We start from the raw sequence: 23,510 nt of genomic DNA, 5'->3' as shown, positions 1-23,510 counted from the left end.
GGTAGCCCAGCTTGGAGGGAGGGGGCTTCACACAGGCTGCCCCATCTTAGAGACTAGAGGGGGGCGGCCCAGGTGCTCTCAGACCCTGGACAGAAGATGGGCAGTTCCTTCTCTGCTCTCTGCAATATGGAGGAGTTTAAATTCTTAACTCGGCCATAGCCCAAGGTAGCCATGACTCCCACCCTGTGTCCCCTTGGGGCCCAAGTGACCCCTGGGGCAGCCAGATGGGCCCAGGTGGGGGTGGGGTGGCCTCAGCCAAGGCCACTGGGTCTGTACCGAGAGACAGGACCTGCTCGTAATGATGAGCTTTGCTCTTGCTTTCAGATTTCTCTAGGGAGGGATACAATGAGTAAGAGGAAGAAGCTTCGGACCTCAGGTATTTGGACATTCAAGTTGACACCTCTGCTTGCTGCTTCTGCTTACAGGAGGAAGGTGGACTTATTGCAGAAATGCTTAGATGATCACACCAAGCTCCTTAAAATAACAGCAATGACTTCACACATGCAATGACTTAATACAAGTGTAAATCATGGAGAAGTGCTTACAGTAAAAAGGGAAAGCTTTGTGGAGCTTTCCCCAGCCTCTAGTGGGACCCCACAGCCTAGGGGAGGCCCCCAGGCTTCAGGGCAGGGGTCCAGCCTCTATGCAGGCCCACTCTCAGAGATGACCCATGAATAGAGTTTGATGTCCTGGTGTGTGGCCAACTGCTTCACTCTCGAGCCAAAAACCCGGGTTCATCCCTCTGTGTGATGGCAGATGACCTACTGTGTGTCTCACTTTCCTCCTATTTGTAGGGGATAAGAGCACCTATGCTTTACTTTCGAACAGTGATTCTCAACCCGTTGGGGGGAGCAGTTTGACCTCCAGAGGACATTTGCCAATGTCTAGACACATTTTTAGTTTTCACAACTGGTGTGGGGGGGGGGGCGGGGGCGGGGGGGGGGCAGTGTTGGTCCTGGCATTTAGTGGATCTAGGCCAGGGATGCTGCTCAGAATCATAGAATGTGGTGGACAGTCCCCACAACGCAGAATGACCTGGCCCCAAATGTCAATAGTATCCAAATGTCAATAGTGCCAAAGTAGAGAACTGTGCCCTAGAGCTCACATGTGGATTAGTGTTTGTAGAGCACGGAGAGTAGATCCATGGTAGGACACAAATACATGCTGCTGTAGTCACTGCCCTTTCAGATTAAGAAGAAATTTTTCATTCTGAAACAACTTTAAGCTTACAGAAAAGTTGTAAAAATAGTTCATTTCTGTTTGAATTAAAAAAAAAAAGAAAAGAAATCAGGGACAGTGGCTACCTTTGAGGGAGTTGCGCCTGGAAAAGAAACAGAGGAACGTCCGTGTTCCTGGCAATGTTTTGTTTCTTGATCTAGATGTGAAATACACTGTTCGTTTTATGAATTTGCAGTGAGTTGTACACCTATGCTAACTTTTCTGTTCTATATTATTTGTCATTAAAAAGCTAAAGAAAAAAAAAAGGAAAAAAACAAGTTCAGAGCTCTGTCTACCCTCCCCCAGCTTCCCCTAATGCTAACATCCCCCTCAACCATAGAATGATGGTCAACCATATAGTGTAGCATAAAAAACAGGAAATGAACCTCAGTACACCACTTCTTCCAAACTTTTTCTTTGTGTACACAAATACAGTGTTTTCATTGGAAAATGGAATCATCACACATACTGATCTGCAACCTCTGTTTTTCAACTTCACGGTATTTCGAGACTGTCTTTACTGCTCAATATACGTAGAGAATTTCCTCATTCGAAAAGGAAAACACCCAGTGTTACATAGTATAGCTTCATTTTCCTGTCATGGGCTAAGGTAGTTTAAATTTCTTCAAAGTTGAGAAATGACCCCTTCACTTAGTGGTTAATGAACTTCGAGAGTAGCACTCATTTTTTTCCCAAGATGTGGGACAGGAAAGATACTATCAACAGATTGAAGGTGTTTTGTGCAGAGATGAGTAACAAGCTGTTTGGAGGCACAGGAATTTCTCTGACCTTCGAGCGGGAAGCTGGGGCCAGCCAGGCCCACCCACAGCAGGTCATATGGGGCCTCTCTTTGCAGTGGACTCCCCTGCTCAGTGGACCCTGGGCTGGCCCAGGACAGCTCTTTCTGTGTGTCCTGGATGGCGTGGAGAGAAAGGAAGAAGATTCTGGCAGGTGGTGAAAGGAGCCCTTTCCCTTGTGATGTCTTTGGCCTCTGGTGTTGAACACAAGGTTCTGCCTTAGTTCTTAAATTAATCCTGTGGGAACAGATCACAGGAAGGAAATGGGAGCCTCTTCACTTGTGATATTTTTGCTTTTTATTTGGTACAAATAAATGTCCATTGGATGAGCAAAGCAAGCTAGTGTTTGGACATCTTAAAGAAACTAAGTAAATGAAACTGCTGTATTTTTGCATTTTATGGCAGACCACAAGGTGGGAATGTGTTTGTGTAAGAAACATTCACTGCAGCTTTGCTCTGGGTGCAGTGCTGGCGTAGGCACCTGAGGTGGGGGGTGGGAGGCAGGGTGAAGATGAGATCAAGATGAGACTCAGTTCCTGCCCTTGACAGCTTCAAGGTCTAGTCAGGGGAAAAAGAAAGACGTTTCTCACTGAGAGAGCTGATCAAGTAACAGTGGGGTGAAGTTCTAAATGGGCACACACGAACCGTAACTGACAGACTTGGGAGAAATTACAGGAAAGCCACTGTGGTCTAGTGAAGCCCCAAAAGCTGAATGGATGCTGAGGAGGACCCTAGCATTCAATGTTGGAGAGAGGGGGCTTATTCAATGGTTTTACTTCAAGGTATGTAAGGAGCTGAGTTTGGAAAGGGTCTACGTGACTGACCTCCAAGAAAATCAGACCCGGGTCTGGTTTGTCTTTTTGTTCTCACTGCCTAGTCAGAGATGCAGTACATAGTAGGTGCTCAATAAGTGCTCAAGTATACTTAGGTGTGGAGGCTCTGGAACTGGACTGCCTCGATTCTGTTCCAGATTCCTCAGCCTCCCTGTACCTCAGCTTTCTCGTCCGTAAGATGGGCCTAACATCAGGGCCCTGCCTGAAGTTTTGTCATAGCGCACCTGAGTTCTCAGGACAGTGTCTGGCATGGAACTCAGTAGAGTCAACCCTTATTATTTGTTCATTGAATAAATGGGTCAGTTGGGGCCAGATTTTGGGGGGGTTTTACAAGCCAGCTACTATTGGCAGTTTCTGTATAAGGGGATTTCCTTCATTCAACAAATAGATGTTAATATGCACCTTTAGGCTCTAAATTGCTTTCAATGCTGGGAAAGGTATCGTAGGGATACAACAGGGACCAAGAGGCAGCAGAGAAGTCACCTCCTTAGCACTCGATGACTCTGGGTCCCAGTTTTCCCAGGATGGATATTCTGCAAGCATCACGGAAAACCAGAGTGGTACATAATTTAGTGTTGTCTGCATTTCCTGGGAGGTGATCTGGGTTTTCTTGTGCGTTTATTCAGTCATCTGCCAAGTATTTATTGAGCACCAACGGTTTATTAGATGCTCTTCGAGGTACTTGAGACCCAGCAGAGAGTGAGATAGATGAGGCCCCTCCTTGCGTGGAACAGGTTGTAGTGGAGGAGACAGAAAATGACCCAGTGCATCAGATACTTGCAGAAGTTGTGAAGTGAGTAAAACAGAGCACGGGCCCGAGAGGAGTTGCTCTGTAGAAAAGGCAAGGATGCCACTGCAGGGACATTTGAGCTGAGACCCGAAGGAGCCAGCACACACCTCTCAGCACTTCCGCAGAGAGACAGTCAGCTGGGCCAGGTTGTCTCGTGTGGTTCCGAGCCAGGCCCAGTCACCTCAGGATTGAACGTCAGTCGTGACCAGTCCATAGCTTAAAAGCCTTTGGATCCCATGGCCATGTAAGCTCCTGGGTCCCACCTGGATGAAATTCCATCTCATCTCTCACTCTCCAGGCAAGCGTCAGAGCAGGGATTTCCTGCCCTTTGCACAAGCCTGCTCATGTTGCATCAGTGGCCCAGATGTGTGTGGTGGTCGGCCGCGGCAGTGCATGCTCCCGCCATCCCCCTCCCCTTCATCTTCTTTTGTCTCTAAACCAGGAGGGGAAGGAATCCGTCCTCCAAAACTTCCAAAGAACCCAAGGTTAGGAGACTCTGACGGGGACCCCCAGAGTTCCAAGTTGGGCCATTGGCATCACCCTGAAGAGACAGAAAGCAGATCAGGACCCGCTCCCTCTGCAGAGCAGAGCAGGGAGGCACCAGGACAGGCAGCTTCCAGGTAGGTGGCTCAGAACATTCCAGCAAGCCTCTCCGCTGACAGTGGGCACAGGATGCAAAGGGGAGGGAGCCAGTCAACACGACCCATCCAGTGCCATGCATCCCCCACAGGGGCTTGGGGCCCTTGGATTGAGCTTCTCGAAGTTTTGCTCTGGGGACTCTCCTCTTCAGGGAGAAAGGTCGATATTTTAACCACGGGCAAGGAAGACCTTGAATTTTTCAAGGTCACTTAGTTATGGAATGCAACTTGTCCTGCCTGTTGGTCAAATCCATATTTATCCCACATTTCCTCTTAATCAAGAGGGGACTGAAGGAGTGGTGGGTCTGTGAAACAATAACCCATAAGAGAGATTAACGATCTTTATGTTCCAGGCAGTATTCTAATAATAAATACTTTACACACATCAGCTCATTTAATCCTCACGGCACTGTGACATGGGTTTATATCCCCATTTGGCATATGAGGACTCTCAGGCTTCGAGAGATCAAAATGACTTTCCCAAGGCCACTGAGCTGGTACAAGGCAGGCTGGGGTTCTGGCTGCGTCTGGTTCCTTTGCTCTTTACCACAGTGGTTTCCCAGTTCCCTTATTTTTTCAGAAAATATGTAATTAAGCACGGTAGGGGAAAGGAAGAAAGATCTGGAGAACCATTCAGTCTCCATGGGGTTAAACCACTTGTAACTATAGCAGAGTAGAAAGGGTTAGCAGGAGTTAGGAGAAGGAAGGTTCCTGCTACCTGAAGTCTTCAGAGAAAGCATCATGGATTGGACTAGCACGTTTTCTGAGTGAAAAATTGAGGCATGCAGTCTGGCTGACAGAACCATTTTCTGGGGTGTGTGTCTGTCTGATCTCAGGTCTTTGCAATCTTAGGGCTAAAGGCTGTGTGTGTGATAGGAAGAGAGGGGCCATGTATCACACCTAAGCTGTTCCCCCAGACAGACACAGTGATGTCACACTGTGCCCCTCACCCCTCGAGAGGCCATATCAGGGCTGATGGGGTCATGGCTGCTGCCCACCCTGCTGTCTGAGACCATAAGAATAATCAGAACCCACAGAAGTGGGTTCCCACTCTTTTGTTTCTGTTTTTTAAATGTTTTATTAAGAAATACCACACGGGCAGAAATATAACAGAAGAAAGCAACATAAAGCAATCAGTTTAACACATTTATGTTGAGAAATGAAACTTTGCCAGTACCCCAGAAGCCACCCAAACAACCCATCCCAATTAAAAATTTTGAAACAGGCGGTTGCTATCAGTATCTAGAGTTATTCTGTCTCCATAACCTTCCTTGGCACGATTCAAGCCCATTAGTGTAGCTTCATGCGTTTTCCTGCTCCACTTCCAAAGTTGAAACCATGAAGTTTCAGTTCCAGATTTTGATCTTTTTTTTTACAACGTACATATCCACATTTATTTAGACATAACCATAAGTCTCACCAGTTTTTTTAAAAAGGGTTTACTTCTTTAGAGCAGTTTTAGGTTTACAGTAAAATTGAGAGGAAGGTACAGTGGTTTCCGATACACCTCCTGTCCCCACACATGCACAGCCTCCCCCATTATCACCATGACTCACCAGAACGGTACATTTTTTAACCAAGGATGAACCTACATTGACACAGTCCACGGTTTACTTTAGAGTTCATTCTGTGTGTTGTACATTCTGTGGGTTGGCACAACAGTATAATAACATATATCCCTCATTACAGTATCATACAGAGTCTTCTTATGGCCATAAAAATCCTAACCTACTCATCTCTCCCCCCAACCCCAGGTAACCACTGATCTTTTCACTGTCTCCATAGTTTGCTCTTTCCAGAATATCATATAGTTGGAGTCACACAGTAAGTAGCCTTTTCAGATTGGCTTCTTTCACTTGGTAATATGCATTTAAGGTATCTCCATGTGTCTTCATGGCTTGAGAGCTCAATCTTTTTTTTTTTGTAAAGCAGATGGCATGATTTTATTTTTTAAAATTTTTATTGGAGTATAGTTGATTTACGATGTTGTGTTAGTTTCAGGTGTACAGCAAAGTGAGTCAGTTATACATATACATATATCCACTCTTTTTTAGATTCTTTTCTCACATAGGCCATTACAGAGTATTGATTAGAGGAGAGCTCATTTCTTTTTAGCGCTGAATACCGTCCCATTGTCTGGATTACCACAGTTTATTTATCCACTCACCCACTGAAGGCCATCTCAGTTGCTTCCGCATTTTGGCAGATAAGAATGCACCCGTTTTTTTAGACACTGTGTTTTTTTGTATCTACAACTTCTTTACTGTTTGCAGAGCTGGGGGCTGGAGTGTCAGTCAGTCCAAATGAGAATTCCTGTTCTTACTTCAGGAGCCAGTTCCTGGGATTATAAGAGTTTAAGTGCTGCCAGAGCAGGCAGCTTGGATTCTGGATGTGGGACTCCACACCCTTCTTGGCAGTCACATGTCCCCTGCTCCATCCCACCCTCTCTCAGCAGGTGCTCCAGGGCCTCCCTCTTAGGAGACCCTGGGCGCTACTTTGCATTTGGATTTCATTCCCCGCTGTTTGTCTTACTATGCAAGTTAACAGCATAGGAGGACTTGAGAACTTCCTCTGTTTTGTCTTTCTCCTCCCAGCTCTCCTTATGAGGAAGCAGGAGCTCCCTCCAGGCTCCTCGGGCAGCCAGAAAAAGAGCCAGTTCGCCTTCCTCCTTCCCAGGTGAGCCTGTTTTGCAGCCTGACGTATGTACAAAAGATGCTGCCTCCCTTCAGCTGGAGATCTTGTCTCTATTCCTCATCAGTAACTGCTGGTGGGAGGGTGTGCTGGGGATGGAAGGCAAGGGCCTTGAGAGTTTGAGATTGCAAGAGAGAAACTTGTTCTGGTGTCTGCTTGCTTGATTTCCGAGACGTCATTCCTCCCTCATCTTTACTGCTGTTTTGTTCTTGTTGTATCTGGTTCACAGAACTCAGTCGGGAGGTTTGTCCCCCAGTTTACAAAACCCAGGAAGACAGTGACAGGACGAGCAGAGAGGAGGGAGGAGGACCCCAGGAGTGGGGCCTTCAGCTTGGTAAGGTCCTACCATCGACCTTCCTCTTGGCCCAACCTTGGCAGCCAAGTTCAGCCTTGATTTCCTTTGGCAATGGCTAGCCCTGCATCTCTACACACACACACCCCGTTTTTAGCACTACAGATGTCTGTGGATGGCAGGTGCCATGCCAGCAACTCGCAGGCCTGTGAGAGGTACTCAGGACAGCCGTGCCTGCACTGAAGCTGTCGAGGCCAGAGCTCTCTTCCCCAAGTTGCATGAAAGTAGTGAAACTCAGAAAGGCAGCCCACATTCTATCCCTGAACCCCTATGCTTCTCAGAAGCTTTTGTGTGAGTCGGGGTGGGTGGGTCTTAACAGCAGGCTCTCTTGTCCTTGCCACCATGAGCTCCAGGGGTCATGATGTCTCTGGAACACACACACCTAAAAAAGTGAGTGGGGGCTTCCCTGGTGGCGCAGTGGTTGAGAGTCCGCCTGCCGATGCAGGGGACACAGGTTCGTGTCCCAGTCCGGGAAGATCCCGCATGCCGCGGAGCGGCTGGGCCCGTGAGCCATGGCCGCTGAGCCTGTGTGTCCGGAGCCTGTGCTCCGCAACGGGAGAGGCCACAACAGTGAGAGGCCCGCGTACCGCAAAAAAAAAAAAAAAAAAAAAAAAAAAAGTGAGTGGTGGGCATTCCCAGCAGCTTTGTTTGTAATCGCCCCCAACCGGGAACAAGATGTCCTTGAGCTGGTGAATGGTTGAACAAATCATGGTCCATCCACATGATGGAACACAACCCAGCAATAAAAAAGGAACAAACAGGTGTGATACACATAACCACCTAGATGGATCTCCAGGGCATTATGTGGACTCAGAGGAGGTTGCAGAAACAGTATGCTCAGCCATAAAAAGGAACGAAATTGGGTCATTTGTAGAGATGTGGATGAACCTAGAGACTGTCATACAGAGTGAAGTAAGTCAGAAAGAGAAAAACAAATACCGTATATTAACGCATATATGTGCAACCTAGAAAAATGGTACAGATGAACCGGTTTGCAGGGCAGAAGCTGAGACACAGACGTAGAGAACAAACGTATGGACACCAAGGAGGAAAAGCAGCGGGAGGTGGTGGTGTGATGAATTGGGAGATTGGGATTGACATGTATATACTAATATGTATAAAATGGATAACTAATAACCTGCTGTATAAAAAAAAATAAAATACAAAAAAAAAGGAAACAATATGGCTCCAAGTGTCCATCGATGCATGAATGGATAAACAAAATGTGGTATATCCGTATGACGGAACGGATATTTATGCATCCATGTTCACTGCAGCATTATTCACAGTAGCCAAAACGTGGGAGCACCCAAAGTAGCCATCAACAGATGAATGAACAAATAAAATATTGTATATTCACACAACGGAAAGTTATTCAGCTTTAAAAAGAAATTCTTTTTTTTTTTTTGGCCGCACCGTGCAGCATGTGGGATCTTAGTTCCCCAACCAGAGATCAAACCCGTGCCCCCTGCATTGGGAGCATGGAGTCTTAATAACTGGACCACCAAGGAAGTCCCAAGGAAGGGATTCTGACACGTGCTACAACATGGATGAACCTGAAGGACATTACGCTAAGTGTAATAAGCCAGACACAAAGCAACAAATACTGTATGATCCCACTTATACAAGGTCCCTAGAGTAGGCAAATTCTACCGATTCCGCAGGAGGTAGAATGGGGGTTGCCAGGAGCTGGGGAAGTGGGGAGTTAGTGTTTCATGGGGACAGAGTTTCAGCTTGGGAAGATGAAAGAGTTCTGGAGATGGATGGTGGTGATGGTTGCCCGACCTTGTGAATGTACTTAATGCCACTGAACTATATACACTTTAAAATGACTGAAGTGGTGGGAACTTCCCTGGTGGTCCAGTGATTAAGAATCCGCCTTCCAATGCAGGGGACACGGGTTCAATCCCTGGTCAGGGAACTAAGATCCCACATGCCATGGGGCAACTAAGCCCGCACGCTACAACTACAGAGCCCGTGCCACACTGAAAGATCCCGCGTGCCGCAACTAAGACCCAATGCAGACAAATAAACACTTTTTTAAAAAAGATCATTTCCTTCAAAAAATAAATGATTAAAATGGTGAATTTTAGGTTATGTGTATTTTACCAAAATTAAAAACAAAACAGTACAGAGAGGCCCCCGTGTGCCCTCCCCGAGCATCCCCCGGTGGTAGCATGTTATGTAACTGTAGTCCATTGGCAGCACCAGGCAACTGACATTGACACTGGTGCGATCCACAGGACCTCCTTGATTTTTATATCCTTGATCTTCCCAAGAGCCTCCACGTGTCTGGTGCTGGTGGGGAGAAGGAGCTGGTAGAAAGGGGGTTCCTGGGGCTTCCCTGGTGGTCCAGTGGTTAAGACTTCGCACTTCCACTGCAGGGGGTGGGGGTTCAATCCTTGGTTGGGGAAGTTCCACGTGACGTGTGGTGTGGCCAAAAAAAAGAGGGGTTCCTGTACTTCCGGTTCCCCCTCTAGCCCCTGGCACAAAGCTCTGCCCAGCATGGGGACTGATCCCTATTTGGGTGCACCGTCATCCGTGCAGCTTCTGAGACTTTGTACAGGGGCAGTAATGAGTAGAAAAATCCTCAGAGCTGTTGATTATTGAAGGCCCAAGGCTGAGTCTTTTTCTCTCCACAGGAAACGCTGCCAGAACCCAGTGCCCAGCAGGCCAGAAGCCAGCCTCGAGAGGAGTCCCCAGGGCTTGCCCTCCAGGAGACCAGGGACCCAGGAGACCAGACCCAGGCAGACGGCGCCTGCCCCGAGCCCAGCGGCCAAAACCCTGTGACACCTGTGCCTGGCGATGGGGATCCTCAGCCCTTGGCCTCCAGCATTGCCTCTCTGGAGTGGGGGACAGTGCCCTCGGCCTCAGAGAGGGCCAGCCAGGACCACCTGTCAAAGCATGGGACCAACGTGCCAGATGGTGGAAGCACGGAGGAGGGTTGGGTTCCAGGTGATCATGGCCAGAAAGGGCACCTGCCAGGCAGTGATGCTGAAGAGGAGCCAGACCAAGGAGCCCCTCAGGAGGGAGGTGTCCGAGGGGAAGCAGGAGCTGAGCTGCCTGAGGAGCGCCAGGAGGAAGAAGATGGCATCCTGGGCCCAGAGCCCAGATCTGCAGCCCAGGGCCCTCCTGGGCCTCTGCAGATGCCCAGCTGGACTGGCGGGGGAGCAGAGGGGAGCTATAGCAGCCCAAGGTGCTCCCGCCTTGGGGCTGTTGTCATCGCAGGTGTGAGCACAGACACCACGGAGCCAGAACAGAGGGCTCTGGGGGTGGCTGGGCCAGACGGGACAGTCAACGCCAGGGTGACTGCCTCTCCCAGTGGGAAGGCTCCTGATGGAGGCCACAGCAGGGCCCTGCTCGGGTGCATGCCTCTCAATGGGGAGACCACAGGAGGCAGAGAGAAGGCAAGGCGGGAAGACAAGCCCCCTGATGATGTCCCGGGGGGCCTTGCAGCCTCCCCGGCTCCGGCTCACGAGATCCAAGAGCCCACAATAGGTGCTGGGGATTCCAGCCCTTTAGCCTTGAAAATGGGTCCAGGTGTGGGTCAGACACAGCTACCAGGCCCAGATCAAGAAGGGCTGGGAGGTATGTGCTTGCTGCCTTTGCTATCGCAACCTGTGGCTAAAAAGGCAGCTGAGTTAGGGAGCCATAGCCACAAACAAGACCTCAAGGGGCGCAGTTTGTCCCTCGGAGCCTGTGCTCCACCAGTGTACAGAGAAGCAGTGGACGGCCCTCCCCAGGATGCTGGGGCACGTCAGGGCAGCCCAGATGCCCACACAAGCCCAGCAGGCCAGCCTGAGCACCCTGCTGACTCTTCAGAGCAGGCTGTCTGGGAGGGGTCCTCAGCCATGGAACTCTACTTCCTGCCGGACAGCCAGACGCAGGATGCCCTGGAAGCCCCTGGTTTTGAAGCCCCACCTGAACAGGTAAGAGCTTCCTTGAGTTACAGCGAGATGTCCTAGTACAGGTGCCAAATGGCCACAAGCCCTCCCAAACCACCCGGTAGTGGGGGAAAGGTGGGCACGTGGCCATCTGTTTGTACAGCAGATGAGTCCAGGGGTCTGAGTCACAGCTTCAGCGGGTGTGGAGTCTGTGATATTCTGGAGAGGATAGACCTGCCTTTCTATGAGGGGCCCATCTGTGTGAGAGCTGAAGAGCCCCGGGATGTGACACACATGTATTTTGTCAGCCCAGGGAGAGCCCCTGGTGCACCTGCCCCCTCCACCCTTCAGTGCCCTGCTCTGGCCGGAGGTTCCCGAGGGATGTATGGAGGGTGACAGACCAGATGGGGTGACCTAAAGAAGCCAGTGACCTCAAACCTGGGCCTGCGGGCAGGGACTTCATTCCCCCACTGGAAAGAACCTTTGCCCATCTTTAGGGTCATTTGGGGGCCCAGATACAATTCTTTTTCAGACACATACATGGAATTTCATTTGTCTGCTGGAATTTTAGGGGCTTTGCGTCCTTCAGGGATCTGCCTGCTGAGCCTATGCTGGCCGTTGGCGGTCACCTGTCAGGGCAGGTGGCAGTCCCTGCTTTGGCCCCGCCCCCTCAGGAAGCGCCACATCTCTGGCTGCTGGCGCACTTGAGCCTGAGCTAAGTGCTTTGCAGCCTCGCCCGGATAGGTGGGTGGTTCTCTTTCCACACACTGGGTGTGGCTGAGAGGCTGAAGAAGGTTGGGCACCTGCCCCAGATGAGGCAGCCAGGAGGGGAGGAGCCTGGGTCTGTGCCCAGGTTGGCCTGATTCTGCAGCTGTGCCTCAACTGTTCCGTCCTGGAGCAAACGCAGAGCCCATGTCGCTTCACAAACATGGCCTCCGTTTCTTTGGCTGTCCCTGTTTTAAAACTTCATTTTATTGGTTGTTTGAAAATGTTTTTAAGATGTGAGAGTCCGCTCTATGCCAGGAGTGAACAGATCAGGCATGGTCCCTGCCCCCATGAGGTTTTCAGTAGCACCGTTCCCACCTGCCTCTCCCGGAGTGAGCATTTTGTACCCTGTCATTTCGGCACTTAAAAGAATCTTATCATATGACACAGCCCCCAAACAAGCAAAGGACGTCATCTGGTGCCCAGCCGAAGAAAGCCAGCTGTTCCCATTGCAGAGGGGGGTGCGACTGGGTTGAGCTAATGTGGGTCTCAGGCGCTGCCTTCCCAAGGGATGGCCAGGGGTCATTTGTGACACAGGCCTACCCGGTGACTTTGCAGACCCAGCCCTCCCTGCCACGGCCCCAATTCCTTGTACCACCCATCGCACATTGCTGTGATCACCAGATGAGCAAGAGCACAGAAATCGAGTCACACCGCGGTTTGGTCATAGCGTTTAAACATGGTCGCCGGGAGGGGTGGGCGCTCAGGTGCTGGGCAGAGCTGAAACTTTACAACTAAAGCTGCATCCCTTGAAAAATGCAAACCCCTCTCTTGGAAAGAAGAGCTAAGTCATCCCCAGTCTCTGGTTTCTTGGGCTGTGGCTGAGGGATAAGGCTGGGGAAGCAGTTGGGACCTTGGGTGGCGCCCAGAGGGCAAAGGAGCAAGCCCTCCCAGACCTGCCACCAGTGAGTGCACTCTGAAATCACCGAGGAGCTGGCAGCACCAGTGCGGGGGACCTAGCAGCAGCTGGGGTGGACAGCCCTGCTGGGAGAGGAGGCACTGCCCTGACAAGGCTGTGGGCGCCCAGGCACGTTTTGTTTTGACACTGGGCGTTCCTGAACAAGTCGGGGCAACCCAGGCACAGGTTCCCACGGGAAGGTGCGGGCAGGCCCTGTGGGCAGGGACACGTGGGAACAGCGCGCAGGTGGACCGAGAGAGCAGCCCTCGACCTCACTGTGGCACAGCTGTGAACACCGCTTCAGAGGAGGGGCCCTGGGGTCTCACAGCAGTGACAGACTGGCTTCAAACCCAGCTGCCCTCACAGGAACACTTGGTGTTTTCTTCTCATTGCGGCTCCCTGGGGACGTGGTGCTCACCCCAGGGCCGGTGGAACCCTCCTCTGCCCACAAACAGTGTCATTTAAAACACTGACTCCCAGGCCCCTCTCACAGCCCACAGGGGTGGTCCCCACACATTCAGTACAAGCACCGCCTTTGTCATGACATTTACACAACCCTGGTGGGAGCCGTGGTACCTGTTGGGAAAGAGACTATCCCTCATGACCAAGAATGGTGCCGTGAATTGGGTGAATCTGTGGCATCAAATTGTATTTTTTTTTTAAATTTATTTTTGGCCTCTTTGGGTCTTCGTTGCAGTGCGCGGGCTTTCTCTAGTTGCGGCGAGGGTGGGCTACTCTTTGTTGCGGCGCACAGGCTTCTCATTGCACTGGCTTCTCTTGTTGCGGAGCACAGGCTCTAGGCACGCAGGCTTCAGTAGTTGTGGCACGTGGGCTCAGTAGTCGTGGCACGCTTGCTCTAGAGCACAGCCTCAGTAGTTATGGCGCACGGGCTTAGTTGCTCCACGGCATGTGGGATCTTCCCAGACCAGGGCTCGAACCTGTGTCCCTGCATTGGCAGGCGGATTCTTAACCAACTGTGCCACCAGGGAAGCCCTCAAATTGTATTTTAAGTCACAGAGTTGCCTCCGTGAAAGTCAGCCAGGTGCACGGGAGAAACTATCGCCTAGAGCAGGCTTCCCAACCTCGGCACTAGTGGTGTTGGGGGCTGGATCACCATTCTGTGCGCAGCAGGGGCTTGAGCAGTGTCCCTCGCCTCCACCCCCAGGTGCCAGGAGCGCCCTCTCCCCCGGGCATGACAACCAAAAGTGGTTTCGGACACTTAAGTGTCTTGGAGGCGGAGTCATCCCCACGCGAGAGCCGCCGGGCTGCAGCCAGTTCCTCACGTCTGTTCATTTGGATTCAGGGACCCTTTGCAGGTCGAGCGCAAGCCCTTCACCCCATCCGCCACCCCAGGACTTTAGTGTCCTCAGAAAAGGCCCAACAGCCCTGGGCCGGCCGCTCCACTTGAGCCTCTTTGCCTCTTTTCAGAAGGACGTATGTCACCTCCACGACTGAGCCTGACATTTTCCATGAAAATTAAACCACCGTTGACATTTAGAAATTTAAGCTTCTCAGGGTTATCTGGCTTTCTCCCCTATTAATTATGAATTTTCCCTTCAAAATACATTTGCAAAATCTCTTCCTGACATGAAACTTGTGGCCTATCTAGCCGACCTCTTTCCCTCCATGCCAGATGCCCACCTCGCCACAGTTGCCACCACTCAGGGTCTTCTCTGTACCCTTCTAGATACTGCAGGACAAGGTGGAGACAGCACCACTCCTCAGTTGTCAGGGACAGAGAACGTGTGGATGAAGCCGCCCACCAGTACAAATCAGCCTGTCGAAAGGCGCAGGTCCGGGACGGGACCCCAGGGTCAGGCCCAGTATTGCCCTTCTGCTTTCTTTCCAAAGAGGGAGGGTGAGAGCAGCCCGGGCTGGTGGCCCGTAGGTCTGGCCATCGTGGCATCTGTCCCCCACACCACTTTTCCTCTGCAGGAGTCCAGCCTCGGTGTTCCTGGCATGGCAGAGGAGAAGCCAGACCTCCCCTGCCTGACTTTTCCTTCCCTATGCAGGGCTCACCCAGCTGGGCCGTTCACACGTGTGCATGCTCTGTCTTTCCAGTTGTCTCCTGCAGGGAGCGGGCTGGACCCTTGCTGGCCTGGCACCAGCCCACGTGCCGATGGAGGCTCCCTTGCTGAGGCCCAGCCAAGGTAGGCAGGGTGGGAGGCCACCCCAGAACGCTTTCCTTGACAGGAGTCCTCCTTTTGTCCCTGGGAGGGGAGAGAGTGGCTGCTTTCCTGGCACTAGAGCCCCCATGCTCTCCCTCCCCCCAGCCCTTTGAGCTCCCATTTTGTGGATGGGAGTGTCGGAGGTCGCCCTGGCTCTGCCTTGAGGGGCCTCACTTTCCTCGGTCCAGTAAGGTTGCTAAGCCCCGACTTTCAAACCACCCATGTCCCCTGCTCCCCGCGAGTGGAGAACTCGTCAGCACTCTGCACCCAGCCAGCATCTCTCCCAGGAACCCCTGGGATGATGCCCCCAGCTCTGTGGTTGTTTTAATGCACATTGTGTGTTTTTCTGGAGAGAAGGTCCAGAGCTTTCCCTGAATCTCCATGGAGGGGGAGTGGACCCAGACAGGGCCAAGAACCATTGGCCCACAGGGGCCATCCCCTCTCTGGCACCCTCGGGCCCTCCAGAGTCTCCGACCTGCCCCATCTTATTTCCTGCTTGATTTTATTCCCCAAGGCAGCCCACCTTCTTTCCCTCCTGCAGGCACCAGGTGTGCTTTTCCTCCAGCTTATTGAGTGTGTGTATGTGTGTGTGTGTGTGTGTGTGTGTGTGTGTGTGTGTGTGTGTGTTGGGGGAGTCCTCTCCCCCCACCCCAGAGCCTCTCACAGTCCATCACCTTTCCTGTCTCCCAGCCTTGCTGGTGGCTAGCACTGAGCGACAGTCCTCTCCCGTTACCTTGAACCTGAACTGGCCTCTCTGCAGAGTGGCGGCTTATTGATTATTTATGGCCAAGCTTCTGTTTCTGTCTGGCAAGTGTGGAGGAGGGTTAGGGAGTCTGTCTCTTTCCTCTTTCTCCTCCCCCTCAGGGGAGAGGGAGGCCATGCTCCCACCTTCTGCCCTTACACACATCTGTAAATAGTACCTGTTGTACCACTTGTTGCCCCACCCCCTGCGCCCCCCTCCACACACACACACACACACACACACACACACACACACACACACACACGCACGCACGCCCTGCACAGGGACCAGAGGCAGTTTAGTCAAAGTGGCCCTACTATTGTTTGAGCAAAGAGGAGGGAGATTCCTGGGTGAATCTCCGGCGGCCTCCATGGATGGCTGGAAGCCCCCAGGTGGGTCCCAGGGTCTGGTTCTGTGACCCATGGCTGAGGGAGAAAAGGCAAGAGACTGAGGCCCGGACTGGCCAGTCGTCTCAAGGTGACCGAGGCAGGTGGAGCAGAACCAGGGTTCCCATAGTGACAACCCAGGAGATGCTGCCAAGCTGGGCAACCCCCTGCCCACCACAGGCTGCACCCGTTAGATACGGTGGTACAGAGGCACATCCACCCCTTCCATAGACACTGACGCCCGCCAGTGCCGCCTCTTCCAGGAACTGCTCTGGGCACTGGGGAGGCTGCGTGGGACAAAACATGAAGCTTCTACCTATTGGGGGTCAGAGCAGGGGTGAGCGAGAGACAGACAAATTAGGTGGTCAGATGGCAGAATGTTGGGGAGAAAAAGCAGGGCAGGGGTTAAAATTTTAACCTGTGGTGATGGAGAGGGCTCCCTCCTCCCACCTTCTCCACCCCCCCCAAGGAGGAGACATTTAGGAAAGAACATTCCAGAGCCCTAAGAAATGCTCAGGGAATGGCCAGGAATTCAGTGTGGCTGGAGCAGGGAGGAGCGGAGACGGGAGGGAGGGGCTGGGGCCTGGAGGTGCGCAGATGATGCAGGGCTTTGGGGAGGGGCTTTAGGCCTGCTTTCCATTGCCACGCCCTCCCCTGCCCCCCAGGCCACAGCGGGGACAGGCTGTAGGGGCAGGAGCTGGGGGTCGGGGAGGCTGTGGCAGCTGTCGGACAAGGGCCATGGTGGTGGGGGAAGTGGCTGGATTCGGTGTGATTTCAGCAGTAGAGCCGGCTGGGTCGGCCATCAGGGCTGTGCCCAGGGTGGCCTCATGACTGTCAAAGGCATTCATCTCTGGAGAAGACAGCTCGCAAAGCCCTCCAGGGCAGAGTCTGGTGGAGCTGTCCAGTGAGGTCAGGCCTCTTGCCCTCTCTCCCTTCCCACCAGGACCCGAATGGGGATCAAGACCTGCGAAGCCACCAGGATGGAGGATGCAACAGACACCGTGCGAGGCCTCGTCATCGAGCTCTCCAACCTGAAGTAAGGGCTGGGCTCGGATCCACGGATCCACAAGTCCCCAGGATGGGTGGAGGGGATGGGGCCGCGGGAGGTTGGTGGAGGGCCCAGTACAGCAGCGATCCTGGGGTGTCAGTGTGGGCCCGGAATCCCCAGCGAGGGGCCTCTGGGAAGCTCCACCGTTCCTGGGCCCCAGCCGGTTGTGTCATAAACCCGTCCTTCGCAGAGTTGTTAGGTTCTGAAGAGAGGCTAGAAGGGTCACAGCCTGCCCTGCTGCAGGCAGATTCTGATTATGTACATGTGCATGCCTGTGTGTGTGTGACCTGTGAGTACACATGAGGGTGTGAGCCTGTGTGAGCAGGCTGGTGTGTGCCCGAGTGTGAGGCATGGTCCCACTCTGCCGCGAGGTGGAGCACAGCTCAGACCCTTTCCCACACAGCCGGCTGATCATGAGCGCCCACCGGGACCTGGAGGCCTTCAAGCGCCTCAACTACTACCAGAAAGCAAAGGCGGCAGGGAAGGCCCCTGCAGCCTACACACCAAAGGGGGCTGGGAATCTCCCTCGAGGGGAGCAGTCCTGGAGGGACTCGTAGGTGTGTGTGCTCGTACAAGCTCACGGGCCCCCAGAAGTGCCTGATGTTCCTGCCAGACAGCTGGAAACAATCCCTCAGTAGACTCCGGAAAGCCTGCTGGCCCCTGTGTGCCCCCTGTTATTTTGTTACCATCCAAGATGCTCCAGCAAGTCCTGGTGGGCTCCAGAAACCTCCCCTCAGCTGACCTGGAAGTCAACTTCCTATGGGAAACAGAAAAGGCCCTGCCTTCCTCAGCAGCCTTCCTCAGCACTCAGCAGCCTCCCTCGGGGGTCGCGTGGGGGAGGGAACCTGCTCCTCCCGGTGGCAGAGGCCTGGAAGCTGGAGGCAGAGAGGGGGGCTGGGGCGCCAGGAAGCTGTGGTGGCCCCCCCCCCCCCCCACAGAGCTGCCCAGATGTTTATCTGGGTTTGCAAATTTCAGCTCCTTAGCCGAGGTTATGGAAGGTTCAGAATTTGTTTCTTTCCTGGAAGAGAAAAGGGCTAGCTTTGTTGGTTGTACCCTTGTTTTTTCTCCGGCTTTCCATTTTCTTTCTTTTGGGAAGCCCATTAATAAATGATTCCCTAGCCAGACCTCAGACCTCCTGACCTGTTGTTTGGGGTTTGAGGCATTTTCAGTTCCTTGATATCTTGCCCACAAACCTCCCTAACCATCTCTTTCTCCTTTGACTTCTACTTTTCGTCTTCCCTGGGAAGACAAGTTCGGCTACTGTTGGATTCAGGGGTCCCGCACGCAGTACTGAGCGTGTCGGACTCAGGAGCAGGTGGCTGTGTGCACGAATTCAAGCACACAGAGTATCTTGACCGATTGTCCAGCTGGAGTTTGCGAGTCTGTATCCAGTGCTGAGATGGCTTCGCCTGTCCTCCGTGGGACAAGCTGCTTGGAGGCCTTGGCCTGGAAGGAGGCAACCCTGGGGGAATGTTCCTGATGCAGACACAGCTACTGCCTGGAGGGTGCTGAGGGCAGGCATTGCACACCCCACCCCACCAAACCATGCCACAGCCGCAGTGATGTCACACTGTCATAAGCAGTCCAGGGTGCTGCTGTCAAACCCATTTTGCAGAAGATGTGCTTCTATTAAATAGGTCACCACGACATGGACCACACCCAATACTTTGTTTCTCTGCCTGTGGCTCCTGCACCCTAACTCCTACAGCCAAGGCAGGGCCCCCTCCCACAGCCTTTTTATACCCTGGGATACCCCATTTGCGAGGGAGCAGGGTGGGTCAGGGTCCCCCAACCCTTCTGCCTGCTGGCTGTGCAGCTACTTCCTTGAACGCTCCAGGACGTGCCCAATCGCCCAGTTCCCTGTGTCTCAAACCCCAGCGGCTCTGGCTTATACAATTAGCATTTGCAGGCACCTGGGGGTGGCTGGGGGACCGTGTCCACTGACTCAATCTGAAACTCTTGGGGCTGGTAAAGAGGCCTCCTCTGTGTCTTTCTCCTCCTTCCCTCTCGTCTTCAAGCCTGGGCAGCAGGCTGTCTTCAAGGGCCGTCTCCCATCCCCGGCTCACCCCAGCCCTCCTCCTGGGTGGCCTCAGGTCCCAGTTCAAGTGGAAGTCCAAATCCTGCCCCCACTCAACCCTGGGAGACCTTGTCGGCTGGGTCGGTGGAGACCGGGCCCTCAGGCCAAGCCCTCAGATTGGGGGAGGGATGTGGACAGGCACTTGTCATCTGCTGCCCCCGGGGGGCTGGGGGAACAAGATGTAGGGGTGCAGGAGGCAGACGGGATGGGGATCCCCCCAAGCACAGCTCCCCAGGAGGACCAGATCATACTTTATGGGTGGGGATGGATGTCCACCCCACACCCACTCCTGCCTAAGCACAGCCAAATCGCCTCCGTGGTGCCCGCTACCCATGGCCTCGCCTGGCCCAGCCCCCTCTGGATATACTCCCATTCCTTGCAGCTCCCCACCCCACCCCTGCCCCAGCCTAGAAGTCCTTCCCTTGCTCTGAAGAGCCTGCGTGTGACTCCATGGCCCCCAGTTGCTGGGGCATCGATGGTGACCTAAACGTTCACTAAGAGCCTCCTGGGTGAGGACAGCGATGGGGGGGAACCTCTGTCTCCCCATTGCTCTTCCTCAAGTCAGGCCCCCACCTCCAGGGTAGGGGATTCCACCTGATATTGTCAATATGCAGGGGGCGGCTGGAAGAGTCTGCAAACACGAAGTGTCCCAGAAACAGCCTCACGATGCCAACCCAGCAGCAAGTGCCCTGCTCATAAGTGCCAGGCTGGGACGACCCCTCAGAACCCCATAGCTAACCTGTGGTGCCCACTCCCATTTTTCAGCACAAAGCAGCTCACCCCAAGGCCCCAGGGTAAACGGCAATCCAAACAGCAGTCGGGGCACGTGGAAGTCAGAGTAACGTGGGGGCAAGGGATGAGCCAGGAGAGGAGGGTCCCCAGCCCCATCGGCACAGTTCACGCTACCCTGTCCCAAGACCGGGCCTGCTATGATGCTGATCCATTCATAAACATTTATTGAGAGCTGACTGGGTGCCCAGCGCTGGGGAAGGAGGGCGGGGGTGCCTGAGAACCACCTCCTTCCGTGAGGGGGTCGGGGCACCCTTTGGGCTGTGCTTCCAAGACGGGGCTCCTTTGCCAGGCCCTCAGGCTGCGGGCAGGGCCTAGGGGTGGATCCTCGGTGGGCGAGTCTTCCCTGAAATCCAGCCTCCAGTGAGCCTGGGTCCCCAACCCCAGGTGAAGGCAGCATCCCCGTCCTGCCCGCTCCAGCCTCCTTAGGCAGAAGTGGAGGGTAAGCAGGAAGAGGGGGTAGTTCCAGTAGGCTTCCCGGCACCTTTGGAACCTGGATTTTAAAAGCAGAAGGGGAGGAGAAAAACATTTAATAACAGGGATGATTCAATGCTCCGGAAGTACCGACTCAACCTGCAGGGCTGCCATGGCTCTGGCGCCACCTGCAGGCTATTTCTGGAATAGCACGCCCTGTGACATTCCCGGCCCCGGGCAGCCCCAGGTGGGACCCAGAGCCAGACACAAAGCGCAGAAATTCCAACTCAGTCCTGCCGTGCTGCCTCCTCCTGGGAGGACGGCCTCAGGCAGCCTTTCTGTGCCAATATCCTGGTGAGGGCTTCCCCCACCCCGCACGCCCGCGGAGGCAAGTTTTCCTGTTCTCTCGGACTTGAGGGGAAAAAAGGAAGACTCTGAGATCATCATCTTTGCGTCCCTTCAGCTTCCCACCTCTCCCAGTTGGACCTCGTCAGACCTCATAGGGAATACTATCTTCTCCTGGAGGCAGTCTCTTCTAACAGATGTTCACTGCACAGCTGCCGGGGTAGGGAGGGGTACTCCCACCCGGTGACTTCCCCAGGGGCTCACAGTCTGATAGGAGAGGCAGTACCCACACCGGGCACCCAAATGGGCGGGGGGACCGCCCGGTCAGACCCGTCTCCTCTGTTGCTGACTTCCTCAAAGTCAATGAAAGTTGCTAAAACGGATTTGTCTTTTAAAACCCTGCAGAAGCTGAGGTCTTTCTCATCTGTAATAATAACTTCAAAGCCTGCTGGTCCGTGGCCTTGCAGCATGGCAGCGTCAGGGGAAGCTGGTTAGAAATGCAGATGCTCAAGCCTCACCCAGACCTGCAGAACTGGAATCCACATTTGATGAGCAAGATGGGGGCGGGGGGAGCGCCCTATGTGGTGGACCGTGCAGTGTAGGGATAGCCCTTTAGACCTCAGGGAGGCTTCAGCCATCTCTCTCTTCTAAACTTCAGCCCCAGCCAGTGGCTGATTCGCACACAGCAAACTCATGGTAGTTCCCTCCAAACTGACATTTCCCCAGGCGCTGGGACTCTCCCTCTTCGCCGCCTTGAACACCTCTGCCCGGAGGACCAGGCTCTTCCAACGCCTTCAGATCCGTTCCCACGGTCCAGCCCGTTAGCCACGGTCTAACACATTCACAGTCCAACACATACAGACCTGGTCTTGTCCCTTCCTTGGCTCCCTAGTACTCAAGTCCAAACCCTTTGAGGTGACCAGCAAGGACCTACACGTCCTTGTGCCATCCCTGAAATCTCTGACACCTTCCCCTCCGACATACATGCACACATACTCTATCCCAGACACACCGAACTTCACTAAGTTCCTAAACGAGCCCCATTGCCTGGGCTCCACTTCAGCGCTCCACCAAACTGAATTAGGCTTCCAGAAATCACTTTCTCCAGGAAGACCTCCTGGACCCCTTCACCTGGATCAGGTGCTTCCTCTAGACTCCCCCATGCCTGTGTTTTAACTCTCACTCTCCCATCTACCACGGCGGGCCAAGCCCAGCCCAGTGCTTGGCACCCGGCAAGCCTCAAAAACTATCTGGTGAATGAGTGAACAAGTGAGGCTCAGTTTCTCTAACTGAGCCATTTCCCTCTGGTCACACAGTTCCCACGAGCCAAGCCGGATTGGAGCCCCTGCTGTACCTATCCGCAGATCCCACCAGTAGTCCCCACAGCCTCCCTGCTAGATCACACCGCGCCTGGAAAAGGACGGTGTTTCCCTTACGGGCCCAGGGAGGGAGAGTGCCTTGCCCAAGGCCACACAGGGGACCCCATCCCCAGCTTACCAGGGTAGGGCAACAGTTCTAGAATACTGCTCTAAGCTGTCTACATGGATTATCACCCCCCAACCCTCTGAAGTGGGTTGTGACCCCAGGGGTTAACCCACTTCACAAAGGCCCCTAGGGGCTCAGCCCAGGACAGACCCCCCTCCTCAAGTTCCCCCAGCCACCTGCACAGGCACCTCCTCCTCGGCAGTGTCCGGGGTCCTGCGTCCTGGCCTTGTCCGAGCGGACCAGCTTCCTGCCAGCCGAGTTGCGGGTGGTGTAGCTATAGACGGAGGTGTAGCCCTGGCCGGTGAGCGGACAGAAGCGGCGGGTGTGGGCATGGTCGCGAGTGGCACCACACTGGGGGCACACGTAGTCTCGAAGGATGGGGCACAGCACCCGGCCAGCTTCGTCCTTGAGCACGTGGGACTGGTAGATGGCCCGGGACTCGCCGTTGTGCTTGCAGAAAGAGCACAGACGTTCAGGAGCTGGTGAGGATTCTGGGCTGTGTGTCTGACCCTCCTCTGGTCCTGGCACTGGTTCTGGCTGGGGGTCCAGCCTGATCTCAGGCTCCTCTTCCCCATGCAGAGCCCCCACCAGGCGTGCCAAACCCAGGTAATCTGTCCATAGATTGAAGGTCCCCATGGCTGGACACTGTGTGCCAGGCCGAGGGGCAGAGAGAGAAGAAACCCAGCCGCCCCAAAGCTTGTCTTTCTACACCTTCCTTCTTAACCCTCCCTTCCCCTCTCTGGAGCCGAGCAGTCTGGGCTGTCAGTTCCCTCCTTATACCTCCAAGGGGGTGTGAAGAGGGAGGAGCAGGCTGTAGGAGGTTCCTTATTGTCACAGGGGGGGCTTGCTGCCGCTCCCCCAAAAATGCACCTGCCAAGGGGATGCATGGTCTCTGGGTGGGCTGGAGGCGAGGGGGGGGTGACAAGACACAGGCTGCAGGGGGCACCAGTAATATGGAGCCACACACCCCGCCCAGAGGGCATTGGGAGGGTGACCCCTCCTTAGAGCCTGCCTGCCTCTCCTGCCCCACAGGGTGATGGGGGTGGGAGGGTTGGAAGCCCCACCCGACAGACTAGCATTGATGTAACCAGTAACTTAGTAACTTCTTTCTTCCTTCTCCTGGGCTGGGGGAGGGGCCGGGTACCCCTGTGCTCTTTGGGAAGGGTTGGGGAGCTACTGATGTTCCAACT

At 53.8% G+C, this 23,510-nt stretch overlaps 2 protein-coding genes across 2 annotated transcripts; one reads left to right on the top strand and one right to left on the bottom strand.

The window, feature by feature from the left end:
* Nucleotides 1–345: 345 nt before the first annotated feature.
* BRME1 (break repair meiotic recombinase recruitment factor 1) lies at nucleotides 346–17,767 on the top strand. Its single transcript, XM_065873819.1, has 9 exons — nucleotides 346–376; nucleotides 4,084–4,258; nucleotides 6,871–6,952; nucleotides 7,197–7,301; nucleotides 9,962–10,907; nucleotides 11,031–11,248; nucleotides 14,928–15,016; nucleotides 17,106–17,198; nucleotides 17,614–17,767. The coding sequence occupies exons 1-9, from the start codon at nucleotides 346–348 to the stop codon at nucleotides 17,765–17,767; spliced, it is 1,893 nt and encodes a 630-aa protein (XP_065729891.1).
* A 2,734-nt stretch (nucleotides 17,768–20,501) lies between these two features.
* Nucleotides 20,502–22,956, bottom strand: NANOS3 (nanos C2HC-type zinc finger 3). Its single transcript, XM_065875372.1, has 2 exons — nucleotides 22,497–22,956; nucleotides 20,502–20,569 (listed from the first exon to the last, which is right to left on the bottom strand). Exons 1-2 carry the CDS (start codon nucleotides 22,954–22,956, stop codon nucleotides 20,502–20,504), a joined length of 528 nt encoding a protein of 175 aa, XP_065731444.1.
* Between the last annotated feature and the right edge of the window lie 554 nt (nucleotides 22,957–23,510).

The sequence above is a fragment of the Phocoena phocoena genome, chromosome 3 (assembly GCF_963924675.1).
Source record: "Phocoena phocoena chromosome 3, mPhoPho1.1, whole genome shotgun sequence".
NCBI lineage: Eukaryota > Metazoa > Chordata > Mammalia > Artiodactyla > Phocoenidae > Phocoena > Phocoena phocoena.
This window is presented reverse-complemented; position numbering and strand designations above follow the sequence as displayed.